The sequence below is a fragment of the Lepidochelys olivacea genome (genome assembly GCF_965140295.1).
Source record: "Lepidochelys olivacea isolate rLepOli2 genome assembly, chromosome: 2".
NCBI classification, from domain to species: domain Eukaryota; kingdom Metazoa; phylum Chordata; order Testudines; family Cheloniidae; genus Lepidochelys; species Lepidochelys olivacea.
In genome coordinates this window covers 46,471,230-46,489,575 of record NC_140412.1, presented here as the reverse complement: position 1 = coordinate 46,489,575, position 18,346 = coordinate 46,471,230, and the positions used below count along the sequence as shown (strand labels likewise).

Here is an 18,346-nt window from a genome sequence, read left to right as displayed (position 1 = left end):
AAAAATTTTACTAAAATAAAATGCAAATATTAAACAGAAATATTAACAATGTGCACTGTGCTGAAAATAAGTGCAAACAAGCAGCAAAAGACAGAACAGAGTCCTTAGCCCTTCATTTCAAAACAGGTTTATGAAGATTTCATTGGAAGTTGCTTAAAGATATTTTATTAGATACTTGAAAAATTGCAATTCTGCAATCACAAGAAAAGGCTGCTTCAGTTAAATGAACTTCCTGGTTAAGAGACAATTAATTGATTTTAAAAAACCCAACATATAAAAAAGAAAATTAGGGAAAGTTGATTCCAATGACTATACATTAAAAGTTATGAAATGCGGACAATTGATAAGGGAAGCTAACGGTATCAATGAAAAGTCTACATCTTGTAGGGTTAATAACTGTAAGAAGGAATATTTAAAATATATCAGGAATAAAAGAAATATTAGAAATGGTACAGGCCAAAAATGAGATAAACTTAGCAAAACTATTCAGAAAATTAAGCAGTGACTTGATCATGGTTTATAAGTACTTCCATGGTAAAATGATTTCTGAGTGTAGAAGGTTCCCAAATCTAGCACCCAAATATAAGATCCAATTATTGGAATTTGAAACTAGACAAATTCAGATTGGAAATAACATGCAATTTTTACTTAACAATTGGAACAGCTTACCTCGGGATGTATCACTTAAAAGTTTTCAAAATCAAGAACTAAAAGATATTCTCTAGCTCAACCAACAGTTATGGATTTGATTCAGGAACCACTTGGTGAAATTCTATAGCTTGTTGTATGCAGAAGGTCAGAGTAGATGATCAAAATGGTCTCTTTCTGGTCTTATAAATCTATGAATCTATAACTTAGCCACGTTTCAGAGTAACAGCCGTGTTAGTCTGTAGCCGCAAAAAGAAAAGGAGTACTTGTGGCACCTTAAAGACTAACAAATTTATTTGAGCATAACCTTTCCTGAGCTACAGTTCACTTCATCAGATGCATGCAGTGGAAAACACAGTGTGGAGATTTATGTACACTGAGAACATGAAACAATGGGTGTTACCATACACACTGTAACAAGAGTAATCAGGTAAGGTGAGCTATTACCAGCAGGAGAGCGGGGGAAAAAAACCTTTTGTAGTGATAATCAAGGTGGGCCATTTCCAGCGGTTGACAAGAATGTGTGAGGGATCGGGGGGAGGGAGGAGAAGAGAAATAAACATGGGGAAATAGTTTTACTTTGTGTAATGATCCATCCACTCCCAGTCTTTATTCAACCCTAAGTTAATTGTATCCAGTTTGCAAATTAATTCCAATTCAGTAGTCTCTCATTGGAGTCTGTTTTTGAAGTTTTTTTGTTGAAGAATTGCCACTTTTAGGTCTGTAATCGAGTGACCAAAGAGATTGAAGTGTTCTCCAACTGGTTTTTGAATGTTATAATTCTTGATGTCTTATTTGTGTCCATTTAATCTTTTATGTAGAGACTGTCCAGTTTGGCCAATGTACAGGGCAGAGAGGCATTGCTGGCACATGATGGCATATATCACATTGGTAGATGTGCAGCTGAATGAGCCTCTGATAGCATGGCTGATGTGATTAGGCCCTATGATGGTGTCCCCTGAATAGATATGTGGGTACAGCTGGCAACGGGCTTTGTTGCAAGGATAGGTTCCTGGGTTAGTGGTTTTGTTGTGTGGTGTGTGGTTGCTGGTCAGTATTTGCTTCAGGTTGGGGGGCTGTCTGTAAGCAGGGACTGGCGTGTCTCCCAAGATCTGTGAGAGTGATGGGTCGTCCTTCAGGATAGGTTGTAGATCCTTGATTATGCGTTGGAAAGGTTTTAGTTGGGGGCTGAAGGTGATGGCTAGAGGCGTTCTGTTATTTTCTTTGTCGGGCCTGTCCTGTAGTAGGTAACTTCTGGGTACCCTTCTGGCTCTGTCAATCTGTTTCTTCACTTCAGCGGGTGGGAACTGTAGTATAAGAATGCTTGATAGAGATCTTGTAGGTGTTTGTTCTGTCTGAGGGGTTGGAGCAATTATCTTTGAAAATTCGTGGCGAACAGGGGAAGTCCCAGATGATTGGAAAAAGGCTAATGTAGTGCCAATCTTTAAAAAAGGGAAGAAGGAGGATCCTGGGAACTACAGGCCAGTCAGCCTCACTTCAGTCCCCGGAAAAATCATGGAGCAGGTCCTCAAAGAATCAATCCTGAAGCACTTACATGAGAGGAAAGTGATCAGGAACAGTCAGCATGGATTCACCAAGGGAAGGTCATGCCTGACTAATCTAATCGCCTTCTATGATGAGATTACTGGTTCTGTGGATGAAGGGAAAGTAGTGGATGTATTGTTTCTTGACTTTAGCAAAGCTTTTGACGGTCTCCCACAGTATTCTTGTCAGCAAGTTAAAGAAGTATGGGCTGGATGAATGCACTATAAGGTGGGTAGAAAGTTGGCTAGATTGTCGGGCTCAACGGGTAGTGATCAATGGCTCCATGTCTAGTTGGCAGCCGGTGTCAAGTGGAGTGCCCCAGGGGTCGGTCCTGGGGCCGGTTTTGTTCAATATCTTCATAAATGATCTGGAGGATGGTGTGATTGCACTCTCAGCAAATTTGCGGATGATACTAAATTGGGAGGAGTGGTAGATACGCTGGAGGGCAGGGATAGGATACAGAGGGACCTAGACAAATTGGAAGATCGGGCCAAAAGAAATCTGATGAGGTTCAATAAGGATAAGTGCAGGGTCCTGCACTTAGGACGGAAGAACCCAATGCACAGCTACAGACTAGGGATCGAATGGCTAGGCAGCAGTTCTGCGGAAAAGGACCTAGGGGTGACAGTGGACGAGAAGCTGGATATGAGTCAGCAGTGTGGCCTTGTTGCCAAGAAGGCCAGTGGCATTTTGGGATGTATAAGTAGGGGCATAGCGAGCAGATCGAGGGACGTGATCGTCCCCCTCTATTCGACATTGGTGAGGCCTCATCTGGAGTACTGTGTCCAGTTTTGGGCCCCACACTTCAAGAAGGATGTGGATAAATTGGAAAGAGTCCAGCGAAGGGCAACAAAAATGATTAGGGGTCTGGAACACATGACTTATGAGGAGAGGCTGAGGGAACTGGGATTGTTTAGTCTGCAGAAGAGAAGAATGAGGGGGGATTTGATAGCTGCTTTCAACTACCTGGTTCCAGAGAGGATGGTTCTAGACTATTCTCAGTGGTAGAAGAGGACAGGACAAGGAGTAATGGTCTCAAGTTGCAGTGGGGGAGGTTTAGGTTGGATATTAGGAAAAACTTTTCACTAGGAGGGTGGTGAAACACTGGAATGCATTACCTAGGGAGGTGGTAGAATCTCCTCCCTTAGAAGTTTTTAAGGCCAGGCTTGACAATGCCCTGGCTGGGATGATTTAATTGGGGATTGGTCCTGCTTTGAGCAGGGGGTTGGACTAGATGACCTCCTGAGGTCCCTTCCAACCCTGATATTCTATGATTCAGTGCCTGAGATGATGGGGCATCCAGGATTTCCAGGTTTATGGATTTTGGGTAGCAGATAGAATACACCTGGTCGGGGTTCTAGGGGTGTGTCTGTGCGGATTTGTTCTTGTGCTTTTTCAGGGAGTTTCTTGAGCAGATGGTGTAGTTTCTTTTGGTAACCCTCAGTGGGATCAGAGGGTAATGGCTTGTAGAAAGTGGTGTTGGAGAGCTGCCTAGCAGTCTCTTGTTCATATTCCGACCTATTCATGATGACGACAACACCTCCTTTGTCAGCCTTTTTGGTTATGATGTCAGAGTTTTTTCTGAGGCTGTGGATGGCATTGTGTTCTGCACGGCTGAGGTTATGGGGCAAGCCACACAACTCAAACTTGCATGCCTCAATACCCATACATTTATTTGAATATGTTACAAAACTGTAACCTGTTGTTTTAATGGGAGACCATTATTCTATAGTAATTTCCACCATTGATTTGCTGCACAGATTGCAAAATTATTCTCATAAAGATGAGCTTTCAGCTCTTTACTGGGGCAAATGTAAGCCCTATTCCTGCAATGGTACTTTGCACAGTGAGTCTGCCTCAAGGATCCTTTTGTAATCTCTAAGGGCATATGCTACCTTGAGACTCTGTGGAATTTACATTCATATTAAGCTTGGAGCTGGTTGCAAATTTTTCATCAGACTGACTTTGAAATGACAAACATTCTTTTTTCAAAACCAAAATTTTCCAAGGGGAAATTTTCATTTTGCTGAAAATTTTTGATTTTTCCATCAGGAAAATCAAAATGTTGCCTGCCCACTTGGAACACTTTTGTCAGTTTTACTTTCTGCCTGCTGAAGCTTTCTTGGAGAGCTGAACCTCCTGTTTTGGATTAAGAATGGTTTTTCACTCTCTCATATTTCTAATTTATTAAACTAATTCTCCCCAATATTGTGCGTAATTTTTAGGACTATCAAAAGGCCTCTAACTTGGAACAGTTTGTGACTCGTTTCTTACTGAAAGAAACATTGAATCAGCTGCAGTCTCTCCAGAACTCCCTGGATTGTGCCATGGAAACCACAGAGGAGCAAACTCGTCAAGAAAGGTAAACTAAATGTTTTCCCCAGTTGGGTGTATGTCAGGGGGCTGGAACTAGGGGTTAAGTGACATTAGAAATAAAAGTACTGTATCTAAGATCATATGTGGATCTAAAAATATCCCAGTGAGATGCACTTAACATACCCTGAATTTGCAAAGACTATTTTGCATTTTATTTTGATGTCTTAGGGAATAAATGGGACACTAAAGCACAAATCTTGCACTCCATAGTCAGATGTCAATGGGAATTTTGCCAGAGGTAGGAGTGCAGGATCCGGTTCTAAGGCTCTGATCCTCTGATAACATGTGGGTTCACTGCCTCATCTATGAGACTGCAGACATTTTGTTGCTACTTGGGATGCTTATTTTGCTTAATTTATTTTATTTCATTTCTTTGGAGCCTCCCAAAACATAAAACACACTATAAGAAATCTAACATTGTCAGTACAAAACTTTAGTTCAGTAATCTTTCCAAATACAAGTCTTCCTATTAATAGACTCTCTCATAAGACCTAAGGCTACTCTACCCAATCACAACATGAGACCCTACCTAAATCATCCCTAGCCCCTCCACGTACAAGTTTCCCTAACTTCCCTAAATGCCTGTGACAAAAGATGCACTTTGCACAGTGCCCAGAAAGTTAACAAATCTGGTCTCTGGCAGACCAAGAAAAAAACCAGCACCTTGAACTCCCCTTGGAAACTTACTGGGATCCAGTGTAGTGCTCAGATTATTGTTGTTATAGGGTTCCTTTTTCATGCACTCCTCAACGAGTGGGCAGCCACATTTTTGCATGTAACTAGACCTTCAAAATTTACCTATTCTGAAGCCCTATTACTATCAACAACATTACACACTGCCTATGGTGGTTTATGCAAGTATAGATGGTTGCCTAGCCCCAGTATACATCAAGATCAGCTGAGTTTAGGCTACATCTACAACTATAAAACAATCTAAGCTTGTTTTTTTGTTTTTTATTTTAACATCTACTACAAATGTGTACTTTCCCAATAAGCACAGATTTTGTTTTAACTTAGCCCCAATGCATACTTACACATACATGTGTGTTTGCAGACTCAGGGTCTGAGATGTTAAAGGCACAATCCTGTAAACTTTTACTCACATGAGCAGTCTTTACTCATGTGAGTAGTTCCAGTGAATTCAGTGTCACCACCCACATGCATAAGGTTTGAAGAATCAGGCATTAAAGCAGCGCATTGTATTTGAAAATATATTTGGGGGTTTTCTCTCTAGTTTTTCCTTTGCTCTCCCCAATCACTGTGTTACTATACCTGTGTCTGAATCCATTTCTCAGCTAGTCCTAAAGTGCTACCCAGAATATTCTTGGTGACCTTTCAAGTTGAATGGCAAAGCAAATTGCTGGTTTTGCCACTTAATGCTGCTTTATGACGGATAAAGACTGTTTCAAAATTTAAAATGTTTTAAAATGTGTTTTCTCTTGATGTTTTTATATTAGAAATGCCAGGTCCTTGTTTCCTTTGCTTTGCTGTTGGATCCTGGGATTGCTGACACCTGAATAATAATGTGACAGAGGGATATTGACCTGCACTGCAGATCTCTTTCCCAGAGCAACTAAGGGGGTTGGGAATGCTGATTTTTACATAGTCTAAGACTAAGAGAAGGAAAGGGGGTATGGGATGGCTTGATATTTATGATGTAAAAACAAACAGCAAAATCTTCAAAAAAGAAAAGTTTAAGACCATAAAGGAACAATAGAGTGATCTGGATATCTTGTTTAGTTTTGAATCACAGTTATCCTTTCACTTCCATATCTTTACATCAAAATATAAGCGAAGTGATTTTATGAAGCTATTTTCAGTTTGAATTTGGGACACTTTTCCACTGAGGTCCACCTGTGCTATTGGCTTTCCCAAAGTCACTGATGGCACCAAATAGGTTTCCAGTGGGTCTAAACGAGAGTATTTTGTTACCAACTCCCGTCTCTGTCAATATTTGGTGGATCTTTTGTCTAGGACTCTAGATATAGCTGTTCCTAAATGCCCCATAGCAGTGGTGGGCAACCTACGGCCCACCAGGGTAATCCACTGGCGGGCCATGAGACAGTGTTTATATTGACCATCCACAGGCACGGCCGCATGCTGCTCTCAGTGGCCCCGGTTTGCTGTTCCCAGCCAATGGGAGCTGCGAGAAGCGGTGCAGGCCACAGGGAGAAAGTGAATTAGGAAGTGTCATTTACCCCTTCACCTAACACAAGAACCAGGGGTCACTCAATGAAATCAACAGGCAGCAGGTTTAAAACAAACAAAAGGAAGTACTTCATACAGTACCTATGGAACTCATTGCCAGGGTATGTTATGAAGGTCATATCTTAAACAGGAATCAACAAAGATTCAGATAAGTTCCTGAAGGATAGGTCCATCAATGGCTATTAGCCAAGATGTCAAGGATGCAACCCCCATGTCCTGGGCATCCCTAGCTCTGACTGCCAGACGCAGGGAGTGGATGACAGAGGATCACTCAATGACTGCCTGTTTTGTTCATTCCCTCTGAAAAACCTGTCATTGGTCAGGATACTGGGCTAGATGGACCATTGGTTTAATCCAATATAGCTGTTCTTACGTTCTGATGTTCCCTCCTCACAGGTCACCATGACATACAAGAGATGAAATGAGCCTGAAAAGGGCTAAAGAGCTGGTGACAGAAGTCCCAATCCAACTGCATCTTTAAAGATTTATGTTGTAGCAAAGCCTTGGTCTACACACAGATTCAGCTAAATGGGTGCAACCTTCTAGTGTGGACTCTTTTTACACCAGTATATAAGTGTCTTAAATTGGTTTAGTTTAAATTGATTACAAACAGCTAATCCAATTTAAGACTCTCTTAAACAGATTAAAGAGTGTCCAAACTAGGGGATTGCACTGATTTAATTAACTCAGGGGGGTTATACTGCTGCCTGTAGTGGATAGGAATTGAGTAGTATCCCTTTAAATAGTTAATGAACCCTCTACTAATTATCATTGTCTTCTATTTTTCACAAGCCACCAGAGTGCTTCCAGAGCAGCAGTGTGAGAGCTGGCCTGAAGGGTGGGTAACATGGGTGACCACCCAGGGTGCCATGGTCAGGGGTGTGCCATGGTCAAGAGTCTGCAGAAGGGCTGTGCTCACCCAGGAGGCAGGGGAAGAGGATAAAAGGGGACTGGGTCCCCTCTCTGCCCTCCCAACAGTATGACACCTGCAGCACTGCCCCAGCTCCATCAGCAGCTGCTCTGCCTGCTGAGAGGCTGCCAGCTGCTTGGGGAGCAGTACATAAAGGGCACCATTTTCCATTAGGCCAGCCATGAGCATTGTTCATAGGCTTTGCATGTAATATATAGTTAATAAACATACTTATGTGGTCCCCACTATACCCAGGTGGTTCCTTCCTGTTACATTTGTTGAGTAAAGAGCAAAAGAACACCACCACCCATTACTGTGGTACCTGAGTGCTTTCTATGTAAAATCAATAGCAGTAGTGAAGTCCCTAGTGACTTTCCAAGCAAAAACAGTGTGTAGACAAGCCCAAAGTTTCTTTGCCTCTGCTATAGCATCTGCAAAGTCACAAACAGTGGGGAACTGGATAGCTCGGCTGAAGTTTATTCAGAAAACTGTCTGGAGACTGCTTACAAATAATGAACATAAATCAGGATTGGTCAGAGAACAATTCACTAACCAAAGAGATGGCTACATTCCAAACTTACATTATTTGAAACAATTTGATCAGCCATCCTAACTGCAGCCATAGCATTAAATATTTTATTTAACTGATATATTTCCAAGAAAGCTCTTCTCACTAGTGTACCTGGCCCTCATTCTATGCTAGCCATTCCTGGTCCTCTTTGCTTCCTAAATCCCAGATTAAAATCCTTTCACAATGTTATTTATCATGAATTTAAAACAGAAAATTTCCCTTCTCAAGTGAACATATAATTTTTGATCCTTCATTAGTAACTGATTGCATGACCCCAGTGCCTTTATGGGGACCCATTGAAATCACGGGTTCAGCTCAGATCCAAAGGCTGTAATAGTGGTTCCCAGTGCAGGACCAGGACCACAGCACAGACATGCCACCTATTTTATGTCCCTATAGGATATTTGTGAGGTACTAACTTTCCTTCTTTTTCCTCCTTGGTATCAAAGTGGACACAGCTAACTGTAGCAGTAAAAGCCTAGAAAATCACTCAGTAGTCTCAGCAGATATTTCTCTCTCTCTCTCTCTCTCCTTTTTTTTTAAATCAGCATCCTGACAGCAGAAGGAAGACAGAGGCTTTGGCACATGGATTAACTACTATCTGTTTCTATTTAGACAAGGACCAGCAAAACCGGAGGTGCTCTCAATTCAGTGGCCAGGAAAACGTTCAAATCGAAGATTTCAGAGGACCAATAGCTTATCACCAAACAGTCCCCATTTAAATACAGGTATTGTCATTTCAACTTTTAAATGTATTTTAAACACACACAGAAGCAAGGCAGCCATGTACTTGTCATCAAAATTTTAACCGGCAAGTACAAATCAACAAAGGTTTGATGCAATCTTCAATTTAATACAGCAGCCATTAACTCTAGCTGTAGAAGCAGAACAAATAAGTATACTGCTACAGCCCCAAAGTCTCCCCTGCATTATGGCTGTTTTGCCATTCTGTAGGGTCATTGTTTTTGTGCTATGAACTGAGAACACCAGTCTATATTTCTTAGCTATATTTATAGATAGTGGTGATGGGAAGAGATATGAGTCTAATGCAGAGGGGAAAAAAGCTCCAAGAAACAAGTTTATGCTGCCTGCATTACTCAGTGTGACCATGTGTCATGGTTGAGGGGAGCAAGTGTGTTTATGAGAGAGAAAGAAAGAGGGGAAAAATAAGGACATTAGCTTGAGGCACACAGACGTCTCTTAAGTTGACATGAAGAATTAGAAATGACAATTTTGCCTTAGGAAAAAGAAAGATTGAGAGGGTACCAAGCCAATGATAAATTTTGGAACTGTCACTAACCCAGAAAGGTGCAGGAAAGGAATCCTCAGCCTAAATATAGATCTCAGGATCGTGACATCTGTGCAACACAGACACCACAGAGCATGATGGGGAGGGATTGATGCAGCCCCCTTCTCTCCACCTGGGCTCTTGACCAGGGCCGGCTCCAGGCACTAGCATTCCAAGCAGGTGCTTGGGGCGGCACTGTGAAAGGGTCAGCAGTCCTTGTGCTGTCAGGGTGGTGTCTCATCTTTCCGCGGCAGTGGCAATTTGGCGTCAGCTTCTTTCCTCAGGCTGCCATGGTGGCAATCCAGCGTTGCAAGATATTTACGTGCCAGATGCGCTAAAGATTCTTATGTCCCTTCATGATTCAACCATTATTCCAGAGGACATGCTTCCATGCTGATGATGCTTGTTAAAAAAATAATGTGATAATTACTTAGTGACTGAACTCCGTGGGGGAGAATTGTATGTCTCCTGCTCTGTTTTACCCGCATTCTGCCATATATTTCATGTTTTAGCAGTCTCGGATGATGACCCAGCACGTGTTGTTCGTTTTAAGAACACTTTCACTGCAGATTTAACAAAATGCAAAGAAGGTACCAATGTGAGATTTCTAAAGATAGCTACAGCACTCAAACCAAGGTTTAAGAATCTGAAGTGCCTTCCAAAATCTGAGAGAGATGGAGCGTGGAGCATGCTTTCAGAAGTCTTAAAAGAGCAACACACTGCTGCGAAAATTACAGAACCTGAACCACCAAAAAAGAAAATCAACCTTCTGTTGGTGGCATCTGACTCAGATAATGAAAATGAACATGCCTCAGTCCGCACTGCTTTGGATTGTTATCGAACAGAACCCATCATCAGCATGAATGCATGTCCTCTGGAATGGCGGTTGAAGCATCAAGGGACAAATTAATCTTTAGTGCATATGGCATGTAAATAACTTGCGACACCAGCTATAACAGTGCCATGCGAACGGCTGTTCTCACTTTCAGGTGACATTGTAAACAAGAAGAGGGCATCATTTCCCGTAATGTAAACAAACTTGTTTCTTTTAGCAATTGGCTGAACAAGAAGTAGGACTGAGTGGACTTGTAGGCTCAAAAGATTTACATTGTTTTGTTTTTGAATGTGGGTTTTTTGTATGTAATTCTATGTTTGTAAGTTCAACTTTCATGATAAAGAGATTGCACTACACTACTTGTATTAGGTGAATTGAAAAATACTATTTCTTTTGTTTTTTACAGTGCAAATATTTGTAATAAAAATAAATATAAAGTGAGCACTATACACTTTGTATTTTGTATTATAACTGAAATCAATATATTTCAAAATGTAGAAAACATCCAAAGTATTTAAATCAATGGTATTCTATTAACAGTGTGATTAATCATGCAATTGTGATTAATTTTTTTTAATCACTTGACAGCCCTAGTTACTACATTTCTAAATTACAACATACAGTGGAAAACCTATATCAGACTACTTTTAATTATTGTGAAATTGTAAAGCATTAACAAAGCATTTTCCTCAAACAGTTAGTCTAATGTACTTTGTTAGACAAGCACCTTCTGTTTCAGAATTCCTATTTGGAATTTTGGAATTCCTATTTGGAATTTCAAGGTTTCTTTTTCCTAAGGCAAAATTGACTTTTCTAATATCTTCATAATGACCTAGGAGATTTGGGCTCTGTCTCCAGCTACAATCCCTGCTTTTTTCTCCTCCTCCCTTTTACTCTGAACATCAACTGTGATATTTAATCTTAGTAATTAATGCATGCGTCACAAAATAGATCTTAGATCTCTCTCTCTGCTATTGTCCCATTTTTTCCTTCTTCACTGCTCATAAATATAGCTAATTATTATTGTCTTGTGTTCTCTGTTCAGTGTTCATAGTGCCAAAACAGTGACCCCCATGGGTTGACAAACATATAATGGTATATGCAAAATATCTATATTAGGTACATCTAATTGGTGGCACCCACATTGTGGTCCATGGGCCACTGGTAGTCCATGGAGCCCCCAGAGAGTTGGCTGGCCACATGGTGCAGGCTTGCCAAATTTCCAACCGTTAAATTGCATTAAGACATACAGGGAAATTATGTGATCATGAATGGGAGGAGAGATTGTCCATGTGACAGCAAATGGGAAGAGAGATGGTCCACAAGACAGTGTCTCTGTTAAGAAGTGGACAACACTAAGAAAAAGGTTGAGATCCCTTTCCTAAGTTGCCAATCACTAGCTAAACAAGAGCTAAACAAGTTAAAGGTTCAAGTCTCCACCGCTCCATGTATCTGAACTTTTGTGTGTTTTATTTTCTTCTCCTTCCTGTCTTCTTTTTCCCTGTCATTGACTCACTGTAAGTAGTGGAAACATTACTGGGGGAAGGCTTGAGCAACAAAAAAGTGAGGCTTGCATTCTGATCTGAACATAGGTTAGGGCTTGGATTCATTTCCCAGGACAAGAAATTCCAACAGAGTTTCAGCAATTCCAGCAACACCCAATAGTTTCAAAACACTGGACGTAACGCAGAATTCAGTTTAAAAATAAAAAAGCTCGGTAGTTTCTACTGCATCCTGTGAAGAATCATGTGTTTTAGGAAATCACTATTATTTGAAAAATTGTTTCAGTTTCATTTACTAGTTACGCATCAACAAATATTAACAATCAAATACATCCTAGTCTTTTTTCAAGATGCAAAATAAGTTACAAGCTAACAAAACATTCTTAAATGTGTATTTATAACAACATAAAAATAAGTAAGTACATTATATCCCAGCTTTCAGTAACATTTTATCCTTCATTATTTATGTTTCTCAAAGGTTTCTTAGAGGAAGACAACCAATGGATGACCCAGATAAACAGACTCCAGAAGCTGATTGACAAGCTGGAAAAGAAGGTATATATTTCCTTTTATCTGTTCTCTCTCTTATTTTCAGTAAAGATTTCTGAAGCAATCCTGAAACCATAAATGTTCTTCCTGCCATGTCATATTCACTGCTGTTCCAACTAATAATGACAGCAACTAGCACAACAGCTACATGAGCTAAAGCACATTAAATGCCCATGTCTCCCTTTCATCTTGCTTAGTCCTATTTGATGATTTCATTTAAAAAAAACCCACTTCACTGAATAGTCACAGCTCTTTTTTCCTGAGTTGGTATCTGTATCTGCTGTATATGCACATGCTGTATCTATGTAACACACAATGCTTACATACATTAATATGCAAAATCAACTACCCTCTGTTAGTTAAGTTTGGGCTATACATAACATACCTAACACGAAACCATAAGAGCATGAAAAGTTAAGGCACCTAACAGTACCTACTATCTTCTCCTCTATCCAGAGTCACACACCTCACCACTAGAACAAGCATCCACCGCAGATAACACACCACAGCTTACTAAGGATATTTAATAAGGTGCCTTATTAATGATGCCAGCATTCCAGTTCCTCCTGCCCCAAGGTCCCCAGCTCCCTCATAACAAACAGATCAGACTTCACACCCCTTTTATGCAAAGATATGAAAAATCACACTCACTTGTTTCTGGGGAATAACATTTTATTTATCTTATCTGTATTTATTTTCCATTCTGCAAGCACAGGGTCCCCAGTGTCCATTCGGTATAGGATCGGGGGATGTTCTTCACCTCTTCCTGGTTGAATCTTCCCACTACAACTGGTCACAAATTCTCTGATGGCAGGGTTTTCTGTCAGAAAATGCCAATTGGTCAAAATCAAAACATTTTGTGGAGATGGTTCTGTTTTGACAAAGTTCCAGTGGAACCCTGTTTGGCTTTCTGTGAACTTGCCCACCTGGCTCTTGGGCAGCCTGCCAAGTGGCCAGATGGGGAGCCAGGAGCGTGAAAACCCTAGCTTCTGACTCAGCTGGGGTTTCCAGGCTCCCAGCTCCCCTTCAGCACACCGGATGGGATGACAGGGAGTTAGGAACCTGGCAGCCCTGTGAGCATCAGCTCCCAGGCTTGTGGCTCCTTGGCATTCTGAGCATCCAGGGCCCACAGCTCTGAGGCAGCCTGCAGTCCCTGAGCCAAGGACCCCAAAGTTTCTGGAGCCCACAGCTTAGACGCCCCTAGAGCCAAATCTCCATTTCTTTTTGTAGTAAATTTTGAAATATCAAAATCCTCTGCAAAACAAAGTCACCTTTATCTGTACAGTTCTTCCCATTTCCAGCTTGAGTTGCCATATGGTACCACAGCACTACCAACCAAGCCAGTGGGGTGAAAGCCACCCCTATGCGAAGGGCCAGCACAAAGCCTATGCATCAGTTAAATCCCACTTCAGATCTATTTGGAAGGTTTAAGTGGAGCATAGCCCTTATGCAGGGCCTCTGCAAAGGGTGAATTTCACCTTAGACCAGTCTTGTACTTTCAAATTTACAGAAGGAATTTGAACATGCTTTAAATTAGCCTGTCAAAACTTTGGGGCCAAATTTTGCCCTCAGTTATGTAAATACCACACATTTTGTAGGCAAGCAGAATTTGGCCTATTTCATTCTACAGTAGGGTGAAACCTGCAGTAGTACTTGTTGCCACTTTATGCTGTGATCTCTTTCTTCACCTCTTTTGCTTTATTCCTGTCCTTGGAGTTTAGTATGAGAAGTATATGGAGGCCACAGGAAGTATAATGAGATGCAGTTTCCTGCATGGTTCTCTATCTGAAGTCTCTGTGCTGACAAAAGAGCCATTACAAATAGCTTCCTCACAAATGTTGTGATTCCCCATCCAAATTCTGCATGAGATGCACAATTACACAGCAGTTGATGAATGAATGTCATGTCACTACTGACTTAGTCTGCTGTTGGTGGTGCTCCAGCAAATACCATGTTTACTTAAATTCCACGAACAGCATCACCTCTGCTGTTTTCTTTTAACCACCTATTATGTTTGCACTGGCAAAATGTCTGCTTCTTAAGGTTAAGAAGTCATTGCCCAATTGTATTCATGTTTGGGAAAGGAAAAAGCATCTTTAAATATCTTACACAAAGAAGCTCGGACACTGTGTTGCCATTTGCCACAATGTAGCCTGTTGCAATTTGCCAAATCCTGAATTTTGCTTCATGTCTTTATTACAAATATTTCTTGTTTGTTCTGAAATGTGAAGAAACTGTCTCTGGTGGCAAAACACCCATTTGTCACTGGGTATGTCTACACTTCAAGCCGGAGGTATAAATTCCAGCTCAAGGAGACAAACCTATGTTAGCTCTTGGACAGTTAGGTAGCCACAGTGGCTAGCCCCTTTGCAGCTCACAACTACACTCTATTTTTAGTGCAGTGGCTTGATCAGAGCAAGTCCAGGTATGTCTCTTCAAGCTGAAATTTACACCTCCAGCTCGACATGCAGACATACCCACTGGGTTACAAGTATTTCCATTTGTGTAGCATTATAGGGCCTGATCATCAGTGGGCATTTGTTAACTTTGTATATGCACTACTAGATGTGTTCACACAAATCAAAGATTTGCATGTCCACATCTAGTAGTATGCATATGAAGTAAGTAGGTACATGTGCAATCTCATAAATGCACCTGCTTGAAAATCAGACTAATTGCAAGCAGGTAGTTCTATGCATGTGCAGTTGTACTTTGTGCCTGTTCCTTCTCCAGAAGTTTCTTTAATCCAGCAGATGTGTTTAGAAGCTAATTTACAACCTGTAGCAGAGGGGTTCCCAAACTTGGTTCACAGCTTGTTCAAGGTAAGCCCTTAGCGGGCCACGAGACACTTTGTTTACCTGAGCATCCGCAAGTACGGCCACTTGCAGCTCCCAGTGGCCGTGATTCACTGTTCCAAGCCAAGAGGAGCTGCGGGAAGTGGTGGCCCGGCCCGCGCCACTTCCCACAGCTCCCATTGGCCAGGAACGGCGAACCGCGGCCACTGGGAGCTGCGAGTGGCTGTACCTCCGGATGCTCGGGTAAACAAAGCGTAGCGCGGCCCACCAGGGGCTTACCCTGAACAAGCCGCGAACCAAGTTTGGGAACCACTGCTCCAGCATATATACTGTTCACTGCTGCAATGTGGATTCTTGTATCTGCATTGTTGGCTGTATGGAAAATTTCCCAGCTATGAATGCTAGTAGTTGCGGAAGACTCTTCAAGCCCTAATTGAGCTTCCTTCTTCTCTTGGGCACATTTAGCAGTGACTCGTTAATAAAGGGATTTGCTCATAATACTACCTATGAATAAAATCTACACAAGTTTCTCCTACACAAGATCTATATTATGCTAAATCTCAGGGTTCATTCATTCATTCCTACTTGCCTGTTGTTTGTGACATCTTCAGAGTTTTTCTTTTGTGAGTTAGATCTAAAATATGAATGTGACTGAGCAGATTTATCACAAATTAACAACTTGCTTCTCTGTCTAGCTATTAATGGGATTTGAAATCTCTCTCTCTCTGTGTGTGTGTGTGTGTGTGTGTGTGTGTGTGTGTATATATATAAATAATGCTAAATTTGATCCAGCCTGTAGCTCTTGTACAGCCACTGAAGTGGGCGAGGTTCTGCAAACAATTTGTATGTCAGACTAACAATTAATAAATAAGCAGAAAGGCCTTAGCTCAAACTCTTCATTCTAAGTAGGCCTATAGCAGAATCTGATTTGGAATGGCCTATTCTATCCCCCACCCCCACCCCCACCCCCAAAAAAGTCTAAGTCATTGGCCACAGCTAATCTTTTGTGTTTATATTTGCATTCTTTCACCCTTGATCACAAGAATCTAAAGCTTGAGCCACTGGAAGAAGAGGTTTTGGAAGGAAACACAAAATCTGTAAGTGTTTTTCAAGGCAGTGAATTTATTAAGGCATTTGTGGACCAATTTTGTGTGGTGTAGCCAGAATCCATCTGCAGCTTGGTTGAAATCACCAAACTCACTTTTCAGCTAATAAGGATCTATTTTATTGCAGCAGAGCCTCAATGCACAAGAAATAATAACAAGACCTAAAAGAGCTTTCTGGGAAGAGGGAGTATCACCAAACTGGGAAGACATGAGAAAATACCCATTATTTAGAGATAATAAACAGAGATAGTGAATCATAAAAATAAAGAAACTAAGAACATATCCAGAAATGAACACAAATTACAAGTAGGTATATATGCCAAGAGCAAATCTTCCAAATAAATCAGTGTTGATATCAAGGTTAAACTTTAAATCAAATATGCACAAAAAGAGATAGCCAATGATGGTACTTAGTAGAATCGAATGAGAAAAACATTAACAAGACAAGATCAAATTAGTCATATGATTCTGGATAGCTTGCTCATGAAATAGTATAGATGAAAGTTGATCAATGAGACGACCATACCAATAATCAAGCCAGGAAGGAATCAAACCCTGGACCAAAGATTCCATTGAGTTGGTTGTTAAGCAAGCATCATTTCTTGAAATATTGACTAAGCAAAGTAACGGGTATTAATGGATGAACCAATATGCAAGTTCCTTAGAATATTAGAATTATAAGCATCAAGAATTCAGGATGAAAAGGTCTGGTGTCTTCTCCACTTCCAATTATTCTTCTAGAGTTTTACCTTTAATCAAGGTTATTCATTCTGTAGAGAGGACAAACTTTTCAAGTCAAGGTATAGTTTCAATTATTATTTTCAATAGGTCACTTAAAAAAATTACTATAATGACCACATTGTAAATGTTTTTTGCCTTTCTTTTATTTAATTTCACAAGGCCTTAATCCAAAGGGAAGCAGAAACAGACATTTTCTTCTCTAGCACCTCTGTTTCCTGATTATATATCTGAGAAAACCTGTACTGGAATATATCAAAAATAGGGTTGTATTCCATAACTTAAATTATTTTTGTTGTGCAATTTGTAGTATTAAGGTTTGGGCTTGTGAGCAATTGGGGTCAAAGGGTTGTACTAGTAAGTCAATGAACCCAACTGCCATATCTGGAGACTTGGGTTCAACTTGCACATCTGCTTGCATAGTATTGATTCACCCACTGAAATGTGTTTACTTTTCTTATAAAATAAGCAACTGTTGTTTCTTGACATAACAATCAACACACTAGAAACTCTGATCCAGGCTTTGGACAAGTCACACACATTTTCAAAAGTAGCCACAGATTTTGGGTGCCCAACTTGAGCAGCAGCCAAGCTTGGTGCAAGAATAACCTGTAGCATATGTAGATTATTTTACTCTAAGATTCCAGAGCACTAAAACAGTGGATTGCAAACTCTGCAGGGGAATGTCAGGGGGTAGGAGTGGAGGGGTTGTTTTGTTTTACATGATGTTATCATTTCTGCTGGTCTTACATTTTATAAAAGCTTATATTTACAAAAGCTAAATTTGGAGGCAAATTGGAACTGAGAGTATCCCTTTAAGATTCCTGTACAATCAGTATTTTTTTAAATTCTCTATGCTGTACTTTATCTCTGTCTGAATGTTGATTACATTTTTTTCATTTAACTAAATGAAGTTGGATATACTTGATATCATGGATTTGAAGATACTCAACTTGAGAAACCTAGGGCTTGATTTTTGAAGATGCTAAGCACATCTGGAATTCAGGCCATAGTTTTCTCAACTTGGGAACCTAACAATTTTCTTAGTTTAAAATGTATGGAATTGATAGGAGGCACATGACAATGAATACTGTAATATCTTTATCAGCACATAATGATTGTTCAGCGTCAAATGTCTGTGCTAGAGGAAGAACTAGAAGAATTCCGACTCGCTCTGAAACAGTATGTGGAATCTGCCTCTACTCGGACTGGATGTTTGCAGTAAGTATGTTATTACCTTGCGGCATATTCTGCGTAGCACTACAGAGATGAATA

General features: G+C 40.6%; 2 protein-coding genes across 2 annotated transcripts in view; one reads left to right on the top strand and one right to left on the bottom strand.

The window, feature by feature from the left end:
* Positions 1 to 18,346, bottom strand: part of LOC311516224 (uncharacterized protein C8orf88) — an 86,240-nt gene that overhangs the window by 3,255 nt on the left and 64,639 nt on the right. The gene's annotated exons all lie outside the window — the stretch shown is intronic.
* NECAB1 (N-terminal EF-hand calcium binding protein 1) overlaps positions 1 to 18,346 on the top strand; it is a 123,354-nt gene that overhangs the window by 94,695 nt on the left and 10,313 nt on the right. The window contains exons 6-10 of the mRNA XM_084620064.1: positions 4,419 to 4,555; positions 8,874 to 8,986; positions 12,362 to 12,438; positions 16,271 to 16,324; positions 18,180 to 18,292. Coding sequence (XP_084476190.1) covers positions 4,419 to 4,555; positions 8,874 to 8,986; positions 12,362 to 12,438; positions 16,271 to 16,324; positions 18,180 to 18,292 — 494 coding nt within the window. The remainder of the gene's footprint in view (positions 1 to 4,418; positions 4,556 to 8,873; positions 8,987 to 12,361; positions 12,439 to 16,270; positions 16,325 to 18,179; positions 18,293 to 18,346) is intronic.